The sequence below is a fragment of the Anoplopoma fimbria genome, chromosome 5 (genome assembly GCF_027596085.1).
Source record: "Anoplopoma fimbria isolate UVic2021 breed Golden Eagle Sablefish chromosome 5, Afim_UVic_2022, whole genome shotgun sequence".
Lineage (NCBI taxonomy): Eukaryota > Metazoa > Chordata > Actinopteri > Perciformes > Anoplopomatidae > Anoplopoma > Anoplopoma fimbria.
In genome coordinates, this window is record NC_072453.1 from 7756313 (window position 1) to 7779051 (window position 22739).

General features: G+C 41.0%; 2 protein-coding genes across 3 annotated transcripts; one reads left to right on the forward strand and one right to left on the reverse strand.

The window, feature by feature from the left end:
- The first annotated feature begins 2224 nt into the window (after window positions 1–2224).
- Window positions 2225–11059, forward strand: adprh (ADP-ribosylarginine hydrolase). Its single transcript, XM_054599204.1, has 8 exons — window positions 2225–2538; window positions 3098–3212; window positions 3324–3432; window positions 3792–3890; window positions 3975–4080; window positions 6217–6483; window positions 6934–7148; window positions 10390–11059. The coding sequence occupies exons 1-8, from the start codon at window positions 2531–2533 to the stop codon at window positions 10536–10538; spliced, it is 1068 nt and encodes a 355-aa protein (XP_054455179.1). The 5' UTR covers window positions 2225–2530; the 3' UTR covers window positions 10539–11059.
- A 49-nt stretch (window positions 11060–11108) lies between these two features.
- Window positions 11109–22731, reverse strand: LOC129090907 (ataxin-2-like protein). Of its 2 annotated transcripts, none has more exons than XM_054598292.1 (23): window positions 21949–22731; window positions 21239–21278; window positions 20932–20988; window positions 20582–20653; window positions 20246–20405; window positions 19728–19849; window positions 18982–19073; window positions 17851–18099; window positions 17182–17633; window positions 16984–17070; window positions 16771–16884; window positions 16492–16572; window positions 16240–16301; window positions 15385–15743; window positions 15210–15279; window positions 14683–14817; window positions 13891–13954; window positions 13361–13542; window positions 13068–13206; window positions 12748–12857; window positions 12202–12381; window positions 11899–12070; window positions 11109–11712 (listed from the first exon to the last, which is right to left on the reverse strand). In XM_054598292.1, the coding sequence occupies exons 1-23, from the start codon at window positions 22071–22073 to the stop codon at window positions 11651–11653; spliced, it is 3186 nt and encodes a 1061-aa protein (XP_054454267.1). In that variant the 5' UTR covers window positions 22074–22731; the 3' UTR covers window positions 11109–11650. The 2 variants fall into 2 exon arrangements, with proteins under 2 accessions (XP_054454267.1, XP_054454268.1); XM_054598293.1 differs by having other exon boundaries at window positions 11109–11803.
- Window positions 22732–22739: the final 8 nt, after the last annotated feature.

The following is a 22739-nucleotide window of genomic DNA, read 5'->3' on the forward strand; positions in this document are numbered from 1 at the left end:
ATATTCCATATTTGTTTCTATATATATATATATATATATATATATATATATATATGTATATGTATATATATATTATATATATATATATATATATATATATATATATATATATATATATATATATATATATATATATATATGTATATATATATATATATATATATATATATATATATATATATATATATAGTGTTATTTTTCTCAACAAATCATATGAATCGACACAAACCAGTGATAAATTGCTCTTCAACAGTATTCCCTATGTAGCTTAATTCTCTGTGCCTCAATGCCACTTTAGCTACAATGCCAATGTTGCTGGCAGTAACTATGACAATGTTTGAGAGACTTCATTTTTGTAACAAACTTGATAGATGCATAAGCATGCTGATATTTTGCCAAGAGAATATCTTTTTTGATATATAGGCCAATGTCTTATTGCACAGTTCTAAAAATTAAGAAACACAAGTAATTAGTTTTTTGTATAACTATCTGTTCAAGCAATGGTCACAGTGATTGGCTGTGTCCAGAGAGGTCAAATAGACCTTAGACAGTAGCAAATAGAGATCACCAGCCTTAAACAATACTCACAGGAACTCACTGTGCCCAGCCGAGAAATATTACTGCAACTAAAACCAATATTGTCGTTATAACACTTTGGTTTTTGTATGCATTAAACAAACAAGGTGCAGGGTGTTAATTAGTGGGCTTTGGAGAGGTTTGTTTACCCTTTAGACTGTGCCAGGCTAGCGATTTATCCCTTGATTTAAGTCGTTAATCTAAACTAAGCTAACCACCTCCTGGCTTTAGCTACATATTCACCGTACAGACATTGTATCAATCTTCTCATCTTCCCCTTGACAAGATAGAGAATATAAGCCTATTACCCATTATGTTGAACTACTCCTTTAACAGGTTTTCGGGTTGATTTCTTTTCCCAAGTGTTTAGATTAAAAAGTGAATTAACTTCAATTGGATGTAGAGGTGACAGTGCCAGCAGGGAGAGCAGAGGAGGGACTCAGGCTGTGATTATCTCTCTTTGGGAGTTTAAGATCAGGTCAGAGAGACAACAGAGATATACTTAATCACTTTTACAGCAAAAGAAGAGCATGAGAGACATACAGACAGAGAGGAATGGAATAAATTAACATTTTTAATAAAGTTTGTCAAAAAGGATGCCAGATATTTGGTTTAAAGGTATATTATGCAGTCACATTGTCAGTTGTTAGCCCTGTTAGCCTTTCCTCTTTGGCTAAACAAGTGATGGCAGGTATATTCTTAAGCCCAAATAAACACATCCACACCTCCTCACAAACCTGTGGGAAGGTACCAGATTTTAAAGGAATGTAGCCAAAGGCACTCTTATCCTGCTGTCGCCCTCTGCTCTTTATGTGTCTGTATGTCTCTCTGCTCGGTATGTGACACAGCCCAATATAGCATCACATAGAGACTGAAAGGGGAAAATGAAGCTTTAAAAAACACAGTGATTTTACAACCCGCTGCCTTGTATAGGACGCTAAAGAGTCCCACATAGGTCAACTTGGGCCTCTGTACGGTGTGACATCGAAATGATATTGAATGCAGACCCTGCTTCATGGTTTTGGTTACACAACCATATGAGGTCCAAATGCGCTCTGCTGAGCCCAGAAATGTCCCAGTCATAGCATAATTAAAATAAAAGGGAAAATACAGGCAGATGGCAGGGTCTCTGCAGACACAGACACCAACACACGCTTGTAATGAGTCATAAGTGATGATTCAAAGGAGTATCAGTCTAAACAAAGGAAACATAGGAAATTGATGCACTTTTAAGAGTTAATATCTGCAAAACGTTCCCATCACTCAGCCATACTTACTGTATAGTGATAATTAGCAAAAAGTTTGCATACTGAGCTAGCATGGTGAACATGGGAAACGTTATACCTGCTTGGCATTATCTATTGTTTTTGTCAATACAGGCATGACTCTATGGTAAATCGTTTAACGTAAAGAAAGTTAATCAAGGGGTTAATATGTATTTCACTTTTCAGCAACACAAATGTTGGTGGTCTAAAGTTATTAATTATCAGGGCAATCGTTTTATTTATGCACTAATAGCACACACATTAAATGAAATTGAGATGTGTGTGGTGCAGCTGTGTAGAAGGTGACTGTCTAGGAATGAGTCAATGTGTTACAGAGACGAGTTGCCATTAGTTTGGTTTCGTCTCCAACATGCCAGCTGGAAAGCAGCCTTCTGCAATTGCGTCGCAGCTGTGTCTTTTTTTAGCCTCCACGTTTTTCAGGGAGTCTGGCCTACCGCGGCTCGGGTTTTAAAAGCTGCGTGCAATAACTTTATTGAATGAAGGCTGGTGTTTGCTACAGGCCTTTCCGAGCTTCTCTGGTGTGGAGGGACTGAGCTAATATCTGCTACAAACAAGTAGAAAGTGATATTGATTAGTGGGGGTTTCCAGCGCTTCAGTTTGCAGCCCCGGTGTTAAGTTGTCTTTGTGGCCGCCTGGTGACGCTTGATTTCGGGGAAAGACGCGCTGCAATGGACCGGTGAGACTTCCACTGACCGCAGCATGATATCTCCTACAGCAAGTGCAGCGTTTCCCCGACAGTATCAAAGCCAAAGAGTAACGTGATGTCTAAGATGACTCGTTGTCATGTCGATGTTTTGAATGTATGGTTAGATATAACAGGTTGTATGTGGGCGTGTGTGTATATCATTTATTTGTATTAGTATCATTATTTTGAAGCCACAGTGTTCTTTCCTTTTTTTTTCTCCATTATGACCAATAGAGAAATATAACACTGATGGTGTTAATGTTGTTTTTTAGAAATTAAATATAAATATTTAAATGTGCAAAGCTGCTTCAGGTGAATTACCCAGACAGAAGGATTTATCTTGGTAAAACTCATAAAACATCTTCTCCTCAGTACTGTTTCCATTTTAAGGACAGTAAAAATAGGACCGTTAAAAAGAGCATCTACAACTTTCTGGTTTTATAGTTTCCCTTGGGTTGCCTGGTTTTCTTATGGCTCAGTGAGTTGTCATAGCTTAGGGATATATATATATATATCAAAAAAGTGTTAATAGTCTATTTTGTCCCATCAGATCAGCTACAGTGGAGCACTATAAAGCAGCCATGTTGCTGAGTGGTGTTGGTGATGCTCTGGGATACAGGAACCAGCTCTGGGAGTACAATGAGTCGGGACCAGCTATTCATCAGGTTGGTGCCGGACCAATATGGAAGGAGGGGCTGAGTTTGTGATAAAGCTAACCCACTGCTGAAGGTGTATTTACCCTAAAATGTCTGCCCTTGCCCTTTCTCTCCTTTCAGGAGCTAAAAGAGCTTGGTGGTCTGAAGAACATCAAGGCCGAGCTCCCCGACTGGCCGGTAAGCGACGACACGGTTCTGCATCTGGCAACGGCTGAAGGACTGGCCACTGGTGAGGTTAAAATTACATTGGAACCATTTGCTCCATCCAGTTTCTGTCCCTCATTTGCTCATTTTGTCTCAAACAAGCAATTTAATGGATTGATCTAATAATCAGGGATGTTCTGATGAGCCCTCGCTAGGACACACAGACACACCACACCCTCCTCCTCATAACTAAAGGTCAAATCTAATTTCCTGTCTTGCACCTGTCTGCACAAGTGGAATGAAAATGGTAGAAATTCAACTTGACCTTTTGCTGTGATAAGGCAAACAGCCAGCCTTGTTAACAGGTCCCTTACATATTTAAAAAGTTAATAAGGACAACATTTGCAGAGTGAACAACTTAACTCTGCGTTGTCTCCCTCGTAGGGAAGGCGGGGGAGGAACTCATGCATGAGGTGGCTTCTCGATATGTGGACGGTATGAAAGACATGGATGGGAGGAAACCAGGGCCTTCAAGCATTTTGGGTGACACAAAGTTTATCTTAAAATCCTATCACATTTATTTGTAGTGATGGCAGAGATTTGACTTACTCTAATTTGCTCTCAAAGGAGTCTCACAGCTGAAGCCTGGAGAAGAGGGAGGCTACAGAGTGCCCTATAATCCAGAGGGGACGGGCTGTGGAGCGGCCATGAGGTCCATGTGCATTGGTCTCAGGTAAGACGCTCGTCCCATCGCGTACCCATCACTCAAGTCCCTACTACCCGTTTTAAATGTGTTCATGTATACGAAAAGCTTACTTGGAAACCACATATCTAAAAAAGAAACTGGGCAAATTGCAAAATAAATGTGACAAGAATTTAAATAAAAATATTATTGCAATATCTTGAAATAAAATAATAATAATGCTCTTAGTAAAATTCATATTATACTAGTTTATTCCTTTTGTCTTGTTTGGAAAATGAGTTGCACTCTAAATAAAATGTGAGTGTACGAAGGTGGAGAGAGAGAGAGAGAGAGAGTCTGATAACATAATTGTGGGTATAAAATTGATTAAGTGGCACTTTTCTTATCTGTGTGAGCCTATTTGCAGGATAATGATTTTATGTTTTGAAAAAGTATATTTATATTCAAAATTGTAATCACTGAAGTTTATTTTGATAGATGTTTTTAATCAAAACTGGAGTAGACAATCCATCACTCAAAAATCCTGAGAATAAAAATACAATAACAGTCTTATCCTTACGCATTCTAGTTTCAATGTTCTGTTGAGTCCTCCATGGTTATTATTTTTTAATTGTCAATTATATTGCCGTACTGCCTTCTCGAGCAGGTAGAGGGCAACTTAATGACTCAGCGAGGGAAAAGTAGAGACGAGGAAATATGGTACAAAATGATTCAGATTTTAGTGGCACTTGAATATCAATTCATATCTTTTAAATGGCAGGTGTTGCAGAAAATCTAGCCACCTGTTGTGTTTGGACATGTTTTCATTTGTCTCCTGAAAACTGTAGGGTTTTGTTTTTGTTTGTGACGTACTTGTTGTTTGCAGTAATATGCAAGGGCATTTTACTTATGAAGAACATTTATTCAAAAGTAAACTCAATGTGTGTTAAATTAAAATGCATGTGTTAAACACCATTCCAACCAATAAGCAAAGGACCCAGATTCATCTCTCAGACACAGACATTCGGACACGGACAGTAACTACAGTTCTCTGTTTGGGTTGAGGGGTTTAGAGAGCATTACAGTAGCCCTCATTGGTATTGGGTAACATGAACACGTTTCTTAAAAAGAATAAGCTTGGCATATAAATCCTCCCAATTATTGATTTGTTTTAAAAGTGTCAAACCGTTGCCCTTCTTATGTTACTGACATGACATTAAAAAGTTAAGGTCAGAGTCCAAAATAAGTCCTGACTTACTGTCTCTGAAATACAGAGAGTACATGTGAATACATTTTCTCACTCTGGTTTTTGTGATCTACAAAAATGATCTTAGTCTTCTCTCAGGAAATAAAAAGGGAGCTTATGATTTATTTTCAATTTATTCATCTTATGATTATTTTATCATTTAATAAAGTGTAGGGGAAAATGTCCATCCCAGTTTCCCAGATCCTAAAAACAAGCTAATCTTTAGGTTGGAGAATCTGAGAGTGTTTGATATTGTTGTTCCAAAAGTGATATAAACAAATAATCAGTCAACAAAATAGTTACCATTATTATTCTGCAAATCAATGAAGCAATGATTTATGGTTTAAGATCTAAACTCATCACATTCGGGTTTTAGAGAGGAATTAATCAGGAATTGGTGGGATTTATCAGCTTTTAAATTGTTAAATTTAAATTTGTAGAAAATAAAAAAAAAAAGGTTCTGGAAAAGGTAAGGATTATGAAGCAAAATAAAACTAAAATGTCAGTGAATTCTTATTATTAAAATGCATAGTGCAACTCGGTTTGGTCAACCAAGGACACAAAGAAAACATCACATTGAACATTTTACATACACATTGAAAGTTGAGGCACGCAGCTGCTGCTCTTATCAAAAGTAATTTATAATAAATGCAACAGTGGAATAGGTGTACAGTGAGCACGAAGCAGACATTTACAAAAACAGAGTTCCAGGGTGAAAACATTAGCCAAACAAAAAAAACATGAAGTTGAGTCAATTATTGCGTGAAAAGAAGTAATTACTGTAAACGTAGTTTGCATCCAAACAGAATACTAACACAGAAAACGTATTTCTCTCCTGTTTGATGGACCTCATTAGGGTTATGGTGAAACCCTCAACTAAATATATTTTAATAATAACATAATAAATGCTGCTAAGGAGTTCAATACTTTGTCCCCATCAGGTATCCAAAGCCTGACCAGCTGTTGTCGTTGGTGGCGGTTGCCGTGGAGACAGGCAGGATGACCCATCCTCACCCCACTGGATTCCTGGGAGCCGTAGCATCTGCCCTTTTTACGGCATATGCCGTCCAGCACAGGCCAATCACGACGTGGGGTCTAGGTCTATTGAACGAGGCCTGTCCAATAGCAAAGAACTTTGTTCAGGGTCGAGGCTTTGCCGTGGAGGAGACGGAGAGAGACTGGGACTACTTCTGTGACAAGTGGCAGTGGTATGAGCTGCTGAAATCAGGCTTTGTTACGCTGTCATGCTGAATTCAGATTCAGGTTTCCTACATCAGCAACCTTCTATTAACCCATTACAGTCTTAGGGTTAATAGATGACGACATGAGATTTGGACTAAAATGCCACTGGTTTGGTTTAGTTCAACAGCATTGAGCTCATTTTTATAATAAAATATTGCTCCTGTAGACAATATAAAATCCATACATTGACGTGTTATTTACTTTTGTGTTTTAAAGAATAAATGTGTGGATATATATCTATCCAAACGTATATAAGTTATAATAACCATTGATAAAAAGCTTAACAGCCGTTTCAACCTCATACATACAATAAAAAAGACATGTTCAGGATGTCTATAAACCTTGAAATTAGTTATTACTTCACTTTGACTTCTGCAGAAGCACATTACATTACATACTCTTACATCTGTCCACAGGTATCTGGATTTTAGGGGCATCTCTTGTGGGGTGGGGCCTGTGATTTGGCCCTCCCCCTATGGTCCCGTTGAGAGAGACGAAGCCTACAAGAGCTTCAGCCTGTCGGGCTGGGCGGGACGCAGCGGCCACGACGCTCCAATGATTGCGCTTGATGCATTGCTGGGGGCGGGTTCAGACTGGGAGGAGCTGATGAGCAGAGCAGGCTTCCATGGAGGTCAGAGATTTGAACAGAAAAATGTCTTTTTTGGCAGTTTAGCTGTTTAGCTTGATCAGAAAGACATAATTTCACATCCTTTTGAATTATTTTAACAGGTGTTTCTCATCTACAGCCAGGGCACTTTCTCTCAGACAGGCCATATCTAATTAGTTCTAATCTTGCATTGTCTATGTAGTAGCGGCACAAGTGAAGTGTAAAGGAAACGTCTTTCATACTGTAGTGATCAAGCTGATTTTAATGCAAAGTCTGATATGAACGAATCTGCCAATGAACAGGCTATTTGCAGGAATGCTGAAGTTAAATTTAATACCTTTTTTAAAGTACCTTTTTAAGACACTTTCCGTACATTTTAAGACCTCATGACTAGCTTGAGTTCTAACCTGTTACATCAGCCACAAACTTTAACTAACATTTACTATTCATTGATTGTAAGATTGCCCAACTAAACAGACAGACTTGATAAATCGTTGGACCACTGTATTGCAATATAATTCAGGTAGATGGAGTGGAAACAAAACACAAGATAATTAATTAAGTGACCAATCCAATGCAATGTTGATTAAAAAGAGTAATGTTAGTAATATACAAGAGCTAGAAACACAATATCGTTCCCTATTACACACACCCACTTAAACTCTTTATTATACTTCTATATATTGATTATTTGTGTTGTCTTTTATATGTATATCTTTGCACAATTAGGAATTGGAGGTCAAGAATTTAACGACATTTATAGCCAGTATTTAACTTTGATAAAAGTTAATATATGAAACTTTTGGTGAGCTTCAGGGGGGTCATGAAGGAGCTCCCTTTTAACAAATACCCATCATGACATGTGCACATAAACGTTAAAGACCAGGGACCTGATGTATAAACAATGCCCACACACAAAAAAGCATGCACATGCCAGTTCCCACACATAGACAGGTATGTATAAAGGAAGAATGTGTGGGGAAAATGTGAACACCTTACACAAACTTCAGACCAGGTGTAGTCATAGTATGTTGAAAAAAAGTAATTATATAGTATGTTGTGAAAAGAAGTCATAGTATAGTATGTGAAAAAAAAGTCAGCCCAAAGTCATAGTATAGTATGTTGAAAAAAGTCATAGTATAGTATGTCGAAAAAAGTCATAGTATGTTGAAAATAAGTCATTGTTTAGTATGTCGAAAAAAGTGAAAAGTCATAGTATGTCAAAAAAGTCACAGTATAGTACATCGAAAAAAGTCATGGTATAGTCTGTCGAAAAAAAATCATAGTATGTCGACAAAAGGCGACATAAAGTCATAGTATGGTACGTCGAAAAAAGGCGACAAAAGTCCTAGTATAGTATGTCGAATAAAGTCATAGTATGTTGAATAAAGTCGAGTCCATAGCATAACGTCCTAAAAAGTCATAGTATAGTATGTCGAAAAAATTCATAGTATAGTATGTCGGAAAAAAAGGCATAGTATAGGATTTCTAAAAAGTCATTGCATAGTATATCCAAAAAGTCATAGTAAAGTATTTTGAAAAAAAGTCATAGTATAGTATGTCAAAGAAGTCATAGTATGTCATAAGAATTTTCATAGTGTATATATAGTATGATACTTCACTGTCATTTATATTTGGTGCATAACAATAAACAAAGGAGAGAAAGAAACTTCCTGTGGCATGAGGTTTTGCTCCTGAGGGACTGCAGCCTCCTGCCAGAGGGGATTGGTTCTTAGTCTTTCTGTCCAGGGTGGGAGGGGTTGGCCACAACTTTTCTTGCCTGACTCAGGGTCCTGGAGGCGGTCAGGCATAGAATGGTGAAAACCTTCATAGTATTGTTTGTTAAAAAAGTCACAAAACAAGTCATAGTATAGCATGTCAATAAAGTCACAGTATTGTATGTTGAATAGTTGAATAAGTCATAGTATATTATGTCGTTAAAGTCATAAAAAAGTTATAGTTCAGTGTGTCAAAAACAAAAGTCACACTATAATATGTCAAAGAAATTCATAGTATGTTGAAAAAGTCATAGTATCGTATGCGGCAAGAAATCATAGTATAGTATGTCGACATTTATTTGAAAAAAAAGTCAAAGTATAGTCTGTCGTAAAAAGTGGAAAAAAGTTATGCTATAGTATGATGAAAAAAGTTGCCAAAAAGTCATAATACACTAGAAGAAAGTCATAGTACAGTATGTCGAAAATAGCGACAAAATAGTTTTATAGTATTTCCCAAAACGTCATAGTATAATACGTCGAAAAAAGTTGTAATATAGCATGTCAAAAAGTCCTACAGAGTTTATCCAGAAACAGCAGGCGGGTAACGGTCCAGTCTACATCTGTTTTGTGGACAATGTTTACGACCTTGTCCCCAGGGGACTCTTGTGGTGGTTCATGCGTGAATATGGAGTACCGAGGTCATTGCTGTATATGTCACCAATTCTGTTGGTGAGTCCCATGGACAGGATCTCAAGGTGCCTCTGGGGGTAGGAGAGTGTTTTGTCTCTATGCAGATGATGTGGTTCTGTTGGCTTCATCAACTCTGACCTTTTAGCACGCACTTGGGTCGAGTTTAAAGCGGTTATAATAAGAGTCAGTTCCTCTAAATCTGTTGCCATGGCTGGGAAACTGTGGATTGTGCCCTCCCAGGTGGGGTGAGTCTGCCCCAAGCGAGGGAGTTCAAGCATCTCTGAGTCTTGTTTATAAGTGAGGGTGAAATGGAGCAGGAGATGGACAGGAAGTTTGGTGTGGCTTCAGCAGTGATGCAGGCAATGTACCGTTGAGGGGCCTGAGCCAGGAGGGAAAGCTCTCAATTTAATGTTGCATTTTACATCCATACCTGCCCAAAATCTCCTAATTCAAAAGGCGATATTTGTGTGAAATTGTCATAATTAGCATACAATATCTTGAGTTATGGTCCAAAATGTGCTTCCTGAGTTCACAGTGACCTGTCACAAAATTCTAACCAGTTCATACTTGAGACCAAGTGGATGTCCTTCAGGTATTCCTGAGATATCACATTCACACAAATAGACCAGACAGCTGCACATATACAATTTCATAGTATAGTATGTCAAACGGTCAGTGTATTAAGAATCTAAAGGTCATGAAAATGTATTAGTTTGGTATGTCATGCCATAAAAGTTACATAACATAGCATGCCACTGATGTAACCTTAACTACCAATTTAAAACAATTAGATTTCCTGTGTGATAAACATCCTTAGTTGTAATCTAAATTCTATTTCTCTTTTTCTTCCTGCCCAGGAGACAGTGACAGCACAGCAGTGATTGCTTGCTGCTGCTGGGGTCTCCTCCATGGCACTCAAGGGGTTCCTGAAGGCAACTATTCCAACCTTGAGTACCGGGACCGACTGGAGCGCAGCGCCGAGCAACTGTACGCCCTGTCGCACTGAGAAGGCCGCCTCTGCCTGCTGCACAGACAGTGTCACAGCACGTTACGCTGAGGGGAAACTAGGCCACACTGACGATTGACAGAGCTAGTTGGCATGGTCTGTAGTACATCGATCTAGAGACCTGTCACTTGGCCACAAAATGTGGCGTCATACTTGCCTGAAGGGGAAGCAGAGTGCCCCACTAACCCATAGAAGAGTCACTTCTGCAACAAGGACTGTGTGCCTCACAGGGCTGGCGTATAAAGAGGGTTCCCCCTAGTGACCATTTTAAATTAACATTCAAAATTGCACCATTAAGTGGAACAAATTCAAGCTAATGAGCATGTGAAGAGAATCTAAAAATCCCCCTAGGAGGTAATTACTTAAATTTGGTCAGCTTGACATAATAGCAAATGTTTAACAAGCTTCAAATTGAATGTGCTCTTGTAATTGTCGAATGAAAAATAAACTTCTTTGTATCAGTATGGTTATTAGCTGCTACCTGCAGTGCAAAGCAAAACTAACTGCAATACTCCAGAACACGCACAATTAAAAGATACAATAAATTAAACAAAGCTTTGAAGTTGAGTTGAAAACTTTATTTTTTGGCCATTGTTGTTTTAATATTTTTTTTGTCTTCATTTTTTTTTAATTAATTATATTTTCCTAGAGGAGAGAAGAAGCAAAGGGGAGGTTTTAACTACTGGATTGAGTTTTTTTTAAAAAGGAAAATGATTTGCTTAAAATCCCCTCTCTTCAAATCTGTCCTTTCATGCTGCATTCATGAGAATCCCATGAACAGTCTGTTTCCCATTTGTGTCACATGGTACTTACAAAACCCCACAAGGCTAAAAACACACTGCTGGAAGATGGTGTCTGCTGCTGTTTTTCATCCATAAAATTTCCTCTCCGACTAATCTGCCCAGCAAGGTGCCTCATGTCTCTGAAATGGGAAGAAGTTGGAGAGAAGAGCAGGATGGCAGCAGGGGTCGGACATGCCATTATCATTAGCATTAAAAAGGTCCTCCTCAGCGACACCAAGGTTTTTTTACTGATGAATGTTGCAGCAGAAGAATAAGGTGCTGAGACTTTTTGTCCTCTTTCTCCTCTGTACGATCCTTTCAGTTTGTTTTTCACGAGTCGCGTTCAGTCTGGGCCAACATCCAGCAGGCAGCGGGGATGTTGGGGCTCATTCCTAAGAACAGTTTGGGAGGTGGGGAGGAGGGTAGATGGGGTTTAGTTTCCAGGCTGATGGAAGGGAGCAGGGTGCGTTTGTACCTGCATTGCTGTGGGGGGAAACAGAAAACAGCAAACACTATAAATGCTACACTTCAAGCCAGAGAGAGGATCAAGGGATGGCTTTTGCTTTCACGTCTCGTACCTTGTGGATGTCCTATGTAAAAGTGTTGGTGTGCTCCTTGCTGTGGTCCATGTTGGGGGTGCTGGGGCACTGAGCCGGGGCCCTGCTGAGGAGGCGGCTGCAACATCACTAACTGGGGCTGACCGTGGTTCCCCGAGTGGTGGGGACCCGACATGGCTCCCTGTACATGGGCCTGGGGGACAAACCAAGTTTAGATCAAGATACAACTTTCTAAATGCAAAAGCGGCTTTATTTCACACACTCTCATTTGCAGTGATGCATTTAAAAAGTAACAGTAACCATAGAGCAGAAAAAGTACCATACCTGTGCTAACTGTCCAAGCGGATATGTTTGTGGGATACCCTGGTGGCTGTGGATGCTATAGCCCTGAATAGGGTAGGAGCCTTGTGGAGACGTGTGGCCCGGCGGCATGTTGGGTGGGGTGGGGGCTGACAGGGGACCTGAGTGGTACAAGGACTGGGGCTGTGGGCCTGACTGGGCATTCTGAAAGGAGAGATCACAAAGTCAAAAGACATAATTTAATAATCTCAACAATAACCTCGTCCCAGAGGCTGGATTCTCTGAAGGATGTGACTGAGGGAAAAAAAAGAAAGAAAAGGATCTCCCCAAATGAGAGACGGTAGTGGTGAGCTTTTGCACTCTTCCTGACCTTGTAATGTCAGCATTTAACACATTTCAGATATCTAGTAACATTTTGACCGAAGCTTTTTGTAATTGCCCAGGTGTGTCCACCCGTTATAATGTAATTAATCTAGAAATCCAGACTTGGGAGGATCCCGCCTTTTGAATTGGGACACAACAAAAGTGTTTTGGTATATTTGGGGAATTCCAAGCAGTCCTGTACATCACCTGTCCAGGGCTAGGTGCGGCGTGCTGGGGAGGGGGCTGGTTGCCTGTAGGGGTACTGGAAGGCTGGGGCTGATGAACTGCACCCGAGTGGTGGGAGAAAGACTGTGGAGCTACACAGAAAAAGAAAAGATTAGTGTCAAGGTTATGCTTTATTTTGTTGTTTTACTATCAATATATTGCAAGACTCTTAATAAAAGCATGAAAATGACTCATTGTGATAAACTTCCTATCAACAACTGATAAAGTATGGGAGCAGTACAACCTTAAACTATTAATATTGGAGCGCCATCTACATTTGAGTGTTTACCCCTTTTACTCACCGTAGATGCCCTGCTGTGGTCCCTGAGGTCCGTCTCCCTGTGCAGAGAACTGGGGGCCTCCTGGTCCCAAGGCTTGTGGGTGGGGACCCCCTCCCTGACCGATCATCCTAGCTCCGCCTTGCAGCATGGAGTACATCGGCTGAAGAGGGGGAGAAAAGAGCTTAAAGTGACTGTTTTAAACATCTGTTGAATAACAGGCTATCAGGAACCATTTGTTTATTTAAATGCTACTGCAAACAGACTATTTCATTTGGTCTGAATTAAAAAAAGGGGTTAGAGGGCAGACTTCCTACCTGTCCAGGGTAGGGGGACATGGCCTGGATGACCTGCTGCTGGCTGTACTGCTGTGGGTTGTACTGAAGGTAGGACTGAGGGTAGGGGGACGCTACCAGCGGGGCCCCAGCTGCTGACGCTGCAGCTTGCATCATAGGTGGTGCTGAGGAACCATGGTCAGAACGCTGTGCCACTACTGAGCCTGGAGGACGCAAAGCATTATCAAGAAGACAGAAACATGGAGGGAAAAACATTTACAGATTAACCAGGGGGAAAAAGGTGACAAGGACCCAAAACCCCTCATGAATATATATATATATATACACATACACATACACATATATATATATATATTGCATATGCTTTACAGATTTAACACACTTGGAGCAAGAGGCTGTTTTTATTTTACTCAGCAAATGTTACTGAACTGTTGAAAATCACAGGTTATGGCTTTAACAAGAGCTGACAGGTCATTAATCCTAGAAGCAATTTGCTAAAATCTAAACTAACCAGAGACATGCAGCATTGGAGAGAAAAACACTGCTTTTACCTTTGGTCCTGGGGTATTTCCCCTGGCTGACTGTAGACATAGTGTACTGGTACATCGGTGGGGGCTGAAAGACAGAAATGCTTCAGTTCAGTTCAATTTTACTTGTATAGCCCAATATCACAACTTTATCTCAGAAGGCTTTACAATATATACAAAATCCTCTGTCCTTAGAACCTCACATTGGATAAGAAAATATTCCCCAAAAAAGCCATTTAACTAGTAAAAAAAACCAAAAAAGTAAAACCTAATTTGTAAGGGCACGGAAGGTGGCCTGGTGTAAAATGGAAAGCCTCTGCTGTCACGCGTCCTCACTTGCAGCTTTGACATGCTCTCCTAAACTATTTGCCAAGCACAGTTGTTTTGTCAACTCTGTAGACACGGACACAGTTCCGCAAACACTTCAAGCCGTTTATCTTCAGTCTATTTTGTCTGTTATGCAATAACCATCTATTTCTATCATCTAAACTTGACACTGCCTACATGCTTTGGAATAACAAAAGGCATCAGATCATTCAGAGCCCTGTTTTTTGATACAAGCTGCCTCAAGGCAACTTTTTCTGCTATCTCCAGGTTTGCAGGATTACCGCACAACATTCCCTCACTTGCCAACTGAGGACTTGTCAAATATTTTAGAGATAACAGAAAACCTGACAGGATTGACATCAAAGCTTTACAAAATACATCCTCAGATTTGAGGAGGGTGGGTGGTTGTTATTTAAATGTTTATTATTTGTTTCCATGTGTTAAAGCGACACAATTATTGAATACCTAAAAGTTGATTTGCTCACGTACCTGCACAGAGTGGATCTGTGAAACATAGGAGAGGTAGGGGGTGTTGTAAAGTGGTCCCTGTCCGCCTGGGTGCTGAAGGACCACTGGGCTTGGAGGAGTTGGCCGAGGTGGGGTGGGCGCAGGGTTGGGCTTCGTCTGTACAACAACAGAACCAGAGGTCAATAAAATCTGCATGTCGATTCCAATTTTTTTTAAAGTCTTACCTGAGTAACATTTCTAATCACCAGTTCAGAAAGAAATACCTATATAATACATAAATCTAATTGTATAAGGCTAGTGTTAGGAAGTTAAACAGGCCATATGTCCCTCTCTAATATCTATGTTGTATTTGTATGAAACCATTTCCTAAATGTCAGATAAAGGCAAAGTGCCACTAAGTCTTCGAGTCTAAAATATTAGCTGCAATAAGTATTCGTAATAAACTATAATCTATATAGTTTTGATACATCCTATTATTACTAAAATAATCTTAATATATTACTCTAGCTTTAACATTTCAAGGGTTGAGCAGGAATACATTTGCTTACCATAGGCATTAGAGGTTTAATAGGGTTGAATTCTTTAGCGTTGGGGTTTAAGGTTGATTTCTTCACTTGGCTAAAAGACATGAGAAAAAAAAAAAGTGTTTAATAATGACATTCTCAATCACATAAGTAAGCAAATCAAATAGTTAACAATGAGAAATCTCTCTTTTAAACTCACTCTGCCACGCCCTCTGTCCGCTCCGTTGACTCAGACCTGGCCTCCTCACTACCTGGGGTCCTGGCTGGCTGCGGGGTGGCTGGTGAATGCCGGTCTGAAACGGGTGCTGTGCTAGCTCCTGTTGAGGTACCAGGTGTAGTTGTGGTGTCCTTGGTAGCGTCCACAGCAGGGGCTGGTGACGGCTGAGGTTGGTGCTGGGAAGTACCGGGAGCTGGAGCCTGAGCTTTGGACTCTGAAGCAGGGTGGGCGTCTGATGGCGAGGGTTGGGCTGCACTGGGTTGGGCGACCTCACCGACGGCAGGAGGATTTGCGGTTGCTGGGGAGCTGGGCGAGCTAGAGCTGCCTCCACTCGGCTGGAGCTGAATAAAGAGAGAGGTAAAGAGGGATTGAGGCAATGACAGAAATCAAATAATGACTTAGCAATCAGTTGAATGTGATCTAATGTATGTATTTATATGTAATTAATCATTAACTCAAGTCTAAACATACAATTTCTTTAGCTTTTTATCTGGAGAATAAAATAATTTTACGCAACTTTAAGCTGCCAATAGCCACCCAGTAAATGTCTTTGAGAAGCTCAGGTTCTGTCCAATAAAACAGATTCTAGCAGAATCATGGTCAAAATGTCACAACATGAGAAAATCGGTCTGTTTTTCACCTCTGTATGTGTTGCATAAAAATTAAATATACTTTCAATTTCATGGGGAAACACATAAACGGTTACAACCACGTGAATAAAACATAAGCGATGTTTTAAGGAAATTGTCCACATCAGTTATTTCTCAGGTCACAGCCTCTCGATTGGTCACAGATTTTCTAATTTCACGCTTCATGGAGAGGCAACTGAACTCTTACCCTGAATTCCTTGCCAAATTTACGCAGCTCCTCAATCTGTGACCTTTGCTGAACAGAGGGAGCTGGCAGAGGAGAGAGGACACAAACTATTAAAAATGAGAACATTTGGAAACAGCAAACTCGGGGCACGTTTTCAAAAACATACAAGGAATGCAATAATGCACAATAATGGATTGTATATCTTCTGATTTATGCATCAAGTTAAATAATAGGCTAATTTCTCAAGACTCATCATTAGTCTTATAAACACACCTTTACTATTTTTGCTGTCCTCTGTGCTGCTGGGGTTCTCGGCGGCTCGTTCCTTTGCAGCTGCACCAAGAATCTCATTCACTGTAAAACAAGAGAAATGGTAAACTAGCTAGTAATAGCAAAAATGCATCATTAGATTCCACCTTCAATACCTTTCGCGCACTGAAAAGAGGAGACGGTCTCATTAGGGCAGATCAAGCTCACGTCATCATAGAAAAATGGAATCGACTTTGATTTCTAACTAGGCTATAAAACAGGATGCAAGAAGTCAGACAGTACCATCAACAGGGAAGAGAGGGGCGGGGCCAGACGTCTTTTGAGGAGGCATGGAGACAGACGATGTGTCCAAATAAGGCGTGTCCTGGGAAGAACCTGATCTAGGAGAACGAGTAGCTGCAAGGACATGACCGGGAAGAATAAAAGGTTGAGTTTTAGGCAAAATCAATCAATAATATAGAAGAGGATTTTGTAACAGCAGTTAACTGAACGTACTTGTGGACTGAGCATGTGAGTTAGAAGTACGGACTGTTCTGCTCGACTGTGGAGGTCTTTGGGCTTTAGGAGATGTTCTGGTAGAGACTGAAAGGTGGAAAAAAAAAAATCTCGTTATAGTTGTTTCACAATTCATACTGCATTAGAAACATGCAAAGCTGATGTTAACAACACTTTCAAACAAGCGTTAACACTTACCTCCATTAACAGGTCTAACAGCGTCAGACAGCGAGTGTGGGAGTGAGTGGGAATGAGGGACTGTATGTCCGTGAGGGGCGGGGGGGCTGGCTGGAGATTGAGCAGCGGAAGCAGAGGCTGGCATGGTTGCTGGTCCTCCTGTAGAGGCAGGTGTGTACGCGCTCGCAGGGCCTGAGTTGGGGCCTGGACTCGGGCTTCCCTGGGGGTGGTGGGGAGCGTAGGCACCACCTCGGCCTGAGAGAGGGCTGTTTCTCTCCGAGGGGGAGACGCCAGACTGGGGACCAGCAGCAGAGGGCAGTGGGGGTCTGGGGGAGGAGGAGGATGGAGGGTTTGAGCGATAACCTCCACTTAGACGGTTGTGGGGCGGAGGTCCTCCAGGACCCCTCTCAGCTCGCTCCCGCTCCCGGTTCATCTCTCTCTGTCGTTGAGGTAATGGAATGTACTTGCCCTCCCTGTAAGAGACAGATAATACGTCACAGGTCATGGCAACGCAGAGGATACAAGAAATACTACACTGTCAGAACTGACTGGTGCATAGAAACAAGATGAAAACCAGAACGAGTTTAAAGTTCATGCAACATTTTAATGGTGTGGATTGTAATCTATAATGTACATTATGACAGTAGCACTACTTCCCTAAATGCCTAACACACGACCTGCCCCTCTCACCTGGTGTTGGCTCCGGGGCTGTCTCGGCCCCTTTCGCGCTCTCTGTCACGGGGGCTTTCACGGCCCCTCTCACGATCATTGCCATCCCGCACCACAGCACTGTATTTGTCCTCTTCACTTTTGCCCTCATCATTTTCCAGGCCCACGCGATGGCGATACTGGGGGCTGGACTCAATCTCACTGGCAAGGCGAGCAGCACGTGCCTCCCTTTGACGAAACGTGTCAGAGGTGCCTTTCTCCAGGGGCACACTAGACAGCAGGAGGAAAAGAAACGATCATATTGTCATAAGTATTCAGACTTCAAGGTAATAATTAAAGTCTTATTGACCCTATCGCTATTTTTTCCCCATTTTGTGAGCTGGTTGAACCTCGTAAAAGGCTGCCCAGCTGGACACATGCAGCCACTTTCCACCTGTCCATCTCAGCAATTAATTTAGCTGTGAGGTTGTCAGCTAAAGGTGGACCAGGTATTCTCCGTTAAGAGACGAGCCGCTGGGTTTTGCTCAGCTTTTCAATAAAATATAAATTTTAAGTGTTTAACTTATAGCATGAATCAGTCAAATTATTATCGTCCTTCAACAGTTAAACGCTTAATTACTAACATTCCTCAATTTGATGCAGATAGTATACCCAAGTTTATGAAAAGACTTCAGTGAAAGTTGGGTAAGGTTGCAGGTTTTCACTCACTCAAAGTATTACCTCATGCGATTAAGTAAATGTTATAGTCCTCTCTGATTTTAGTTGTACTGACTAGTGAAATTAGCAACAGTGGTGGTACAATATTTGGTTAGGGTGGAAACCGGCTGGTCCACAATGACATAATTGGAGGATATGGTCATTTAAGGACCAAATCACAGTTGACAGATTCTCTCTTTTTTGTAATTATACAAGATATGCTACCAAGAGAAACTGAACAATTAAAAAAACAAATGAATATGTATGATATGAAAGATACACATGCAAAGTGTCACTGCTCACATAACATTCTGACGTCGTATGATTGCCTGTTTTATAAAACTTCTTTGCAACAAAATTTCCGGATTTTTTTTCCCTGCAGTTTTTGGCTTATCTTAGAAACAACAATAATACATGACTTATTCCTGAAGGCAATGAATCCCTATGGAAACTTACGTATACATGGAAAGGCTTGAATCATATGTTGACGTGACTCCATATTTCACTTCATTGTAACGGAACATCTCATTGGCGTCCCAGCCATTGGACTGAAAAAACAAAAAGGAGATTAATGGGGTAGTTAAAATAATCAGTACTTTCAAATAATTCTAATTTGGTAGAGCAGTTAAAGAAAAAGTTTGCTTTCTCGTGGCATATCAGATAATCGGTCAACTTGTTCCTTTGATTGATGTATGAATAATCAAATAAATAAGAGCCTGTTTGTTTAAAGTATGTATAACTGAGGGTGCATATTATTGTACCATTAGATGATTAGTTGGTAGGGATGTCCCGATCTGATCCTCAAAATTGGTAATGATTTTGATCAAGGCATTTTTTAACTAGTGGTATCTGCTATATTGAGCTTTTGAGCACAACTGTTTGACATCAACTATCACACAAGTGTTTTTACTTACAATGGTTTCATGCACAGAACTCAACGAGTGCAACCGCCATCAACACTACAACTCCCCGCTGAGTTTGTCAGAGCAGATGCTTTACCCCACATGGAGTTAAACACTACACAAAATAAAAGACGGCAAACCGCAGTACACAACTGTTTATTCATGCCATTTACCTAATCTATGTGCACTTGTTTCATTTCAGCTCAGGAGAGTCTTTTGCATTTTGTGGTCATGTATGGTGATGTATACATGTCTATTAGTTGGTGTTTCTGTGCGCGTTAAAGAGACAGAGTGACTCACTGCATCATTTTCCAGATCGTAACTCTCTCCATTGCTGTCTCCTCCCTCCCATCTCTGCAAAACCTTCTCCTTGTGTTCTCCATTGACACGAGTGGAGCTGATGGCTGTATCCGTGAAGGTGTCTAAAATCCAAGACAAAAAAAGAAGAAACATTGTCTAAGTGTTGTATTTCGCCGGATTTGTTTAAAGCCAGCATCATTTGGACTTCAAAATGTTAATTACGTACCATTATGCTATTATTGTTTACTGTCAACCACATTACAGAATACCAATCATTTTTTATATCCCCTTTTACCCCACCAGATCAAGAGGCATCTCAAAACACTCTCGTCTAACAAAACCATCTACTTTAAATCAAGGATGAACACAATCATATGCTAATTGCCTCACAAAGCCCTTTTCTCTTTTTCAGGAGGAACTATAAGTGTTCGCTTCAGATGTATTGCAGGTCTGTGAAGCACTTGTATTTGATACTTTCTTTCCCCCGGTACCCTGGCCACCAGCATGTGTGTTTGTACCTTTGGTGGCAAAGTTGAGGTCAACATCTTTGCAGATCATAGTCACAAGGTCTGTGGGGCTGAAGATCACAGTGTCAGTGATGTCTTCCCTCCGTGGCAGAAGTGATGTTGAGCCTGCCTCTTCAGCGCGTTTGTGTACAGCGTCCACAGCCAACTCACACTACGGACCAAACATTAAGATGATATTGGAGGACCATGTGAGCTTGCATAGGATATCTTAGAACAACTTAAGAAAATACCATATTTTTCATTGAAAAGTTTACCTTTATGGTTACAGAATTAGTTGCAGTGATTCATTCAATTGGCAGAGGGAAGTTCATGACGTTAGCTTCTTACCCGAGAACTGAGAGTCTTGAATATGCCTTCAAATACACTGCCATTCTTCACTCTTATGTCACAGGTGGAGCCCTGAGAAGTCGACCAGAAAAGTTGGTCACAAACAAATTGTTATTTAGATAAGAAATACTTCCAAAACTGGAACAGCGTCTGGATTAATTATACACATCTTGTACACTGCATATTTTCAGGGGTAGCTTTGAAACAGGATGCCTAGCCTGCCTCTCACAAAAAAAAAGTAATATATGCTGGAGTCATGTGGAAAAGGCTATTTAACCATGCAGGAAGTTTATTTACTAGAAGTATCACTCAGTCTGAGAACAACATTGATAACAAGCCAAATGACTTACGACAACAGCTGTGAGGAAGTGAAGCATTCTGGCATTGTTGTACACACCCTCAAACACCTGCAGATGGGAAAAGGAAAGTAAGTTTTACAAACATGTAAAAAACATCCTTATATTTAATATTATGATCACTTCAGGAACCCACAAATGCTGATGTCCCATCTAAATATTCAAATTCTAACATGTACAGGATTACACCTCAAACATATCAAGATGGTGATGGAAATGGACTTAAAGATAAGAAATGTCTTCGATCTTGCACTATATGTAGTGTGTTTGTTTGCTGCCCAACTTTTCTCAGGATACTCACAGGAGATGACTGGAATGATGGCTTTGCAGAAGTCCGATTCCTGGGGAAACGAGCACAGTTAAAATATGTTTGTTTGCTTAGAAACAAAAAGGAGTATAACATGTTTTCAAAGTCTGTCAAGGCAGTGTCACACTGCACATATATATATATATTTTTACTACAGTCAACAATGGGATTAGATCAATCTTGATACTAATTGCACCCTCCATTATGAATACACAAATGGAAAGGTATCACTGCTAATCACAGACGGTTACAAAACAAAGACTAAGACGAAGCTGGCAAGAGTTCAGTAAACACCTGACCTAATGCTGAACAGAAAAATGTAATCGATGGTTATTATTATATTTGTATAACAGGCTTTCTTTGCTACAATGTCACATTTTATATATTTTCCAATCATCAACGCCTCCTCGCTGGCACTGACATGTCAGATACACTTACAACAGCATGTATGCGGATTTGCTGCTCACAGCTTTCAACAAACTGGACCAACCTCACTCTTTTTTTTAATCCTATATTCACTGCGGGCATTCTGATTGGTCCGCACACCTGTCAATCTAACACGAACTGATCTCATTGGCCAGGAGAGAAGCTCCACATCCGAGACACGCCCACTGGACACACAGCGCCTTAACCGGTAGGCCTTGCAAGTAACAGGACAATCCCCGGACTGTCCTGACAGAAACCCCCCCCCACGACCCGCTTACCTCCCGGCCGGTGTCCTGCTGCCGCTGTTGATGCCGCTGACTGGGGGAGACATACCGGCGGGGCCTGAGGTCCCGTTGGCCGCTTTCCTGCCGCCTGAGCCGGGTTGCTGCTGCTGTTTCAGCATTGTGAAGCAAAAGGCGTTGACACCACCAAATGTCCGGTTAAACTACCGTGTAAACCCCGATACCTCACGGCGTGGAGCTGCTTTGAAGCGAACTGTATGTTGAGCAGTATCACCTGTCCCGAAGAGCCGCAGAGCCGGTGTGTCCTCAGTGAGACCGGCTACTGTGCTAACGCTGCTAGCTGGCTACGAGTCGCTTGTGGCCTAAGATGTAAAGGCAAAACACCCCGCTTTTTTAAATTAAATGTAACATATAAGTTCACAATTCCCCCCCAGCTATCTACTCTGTACCCACAGTGGTTCAGTCAAAGCAAGCGACGGATGAAATGACACGAGTTTCCGTATAATCGTTAAGCAGTGGCCGGTTAGCTTAGCATTAGCTTAGCATTAGCTTTGATCCTCAGGCTCACTTCGGGCGCTTTCCCTCCCGGGGTTTACTCTCTTCTTTCGGTCGCGTCGCCTTGACTGCGGCCCCGCTGACCCTTCCGTTAAAAAAAAGAAGGCCTCGGCGTTACTGTCAGCTACCTACGGAAGTTAGATTTATCAGGTTTCTTACTGAAAACCTGCTGCGGTCGGTCAACACCACCTCTCGGTAGGTTCACTTGACTCAATCCGCGCGCGGCTGACTGTGGACCGGCTGGAGGGGGGGAGGGGGAGGGGGCGTCGACG

Excerpts from the sequence above, each read along its gene's own strand:
- adprh (XM_054599204.1), top strand. Across the intron at positions 3,891-3,974 it reads AGGGCCTTCAAGCATTTTGG|GAGTCTCACAGCTGAAGCCT; the intron begins GTGACACAAAGT and ends TTGCTCTCAAAG. Across the intron at positions 4,081-6,216 it reads TCCATGTGCATTGGTCTCAG|GTATCCAAAGCCTGACCAGC; the intron begins GTAAGACGCTCG and ends TGTCCCCATCAG.
- LOC129090907 (XM_054598292.1), bottom strand. The coding sequence starts at position 22,073 with ATGCTGAAACAGCAGCAGCAACCCGGCTCAGGCGGCAGGAAAGCGGCC. Across the intron at positions 13,207-13,360 it reads TGTCCCCCTACCCTGGACAG|CCGATGTACTCCATGCTGCA; the intron begins GTAGGAAGTCTG and ends CCCCCTCTTCAG. Across the intron at positions 11,713-11,898 it reads TTACATAGGACATCCACAAG|GAATGAGCCCCAACATCCCC; the intron begins GTACGAGACGTG and ends AACTGTTCTTAG.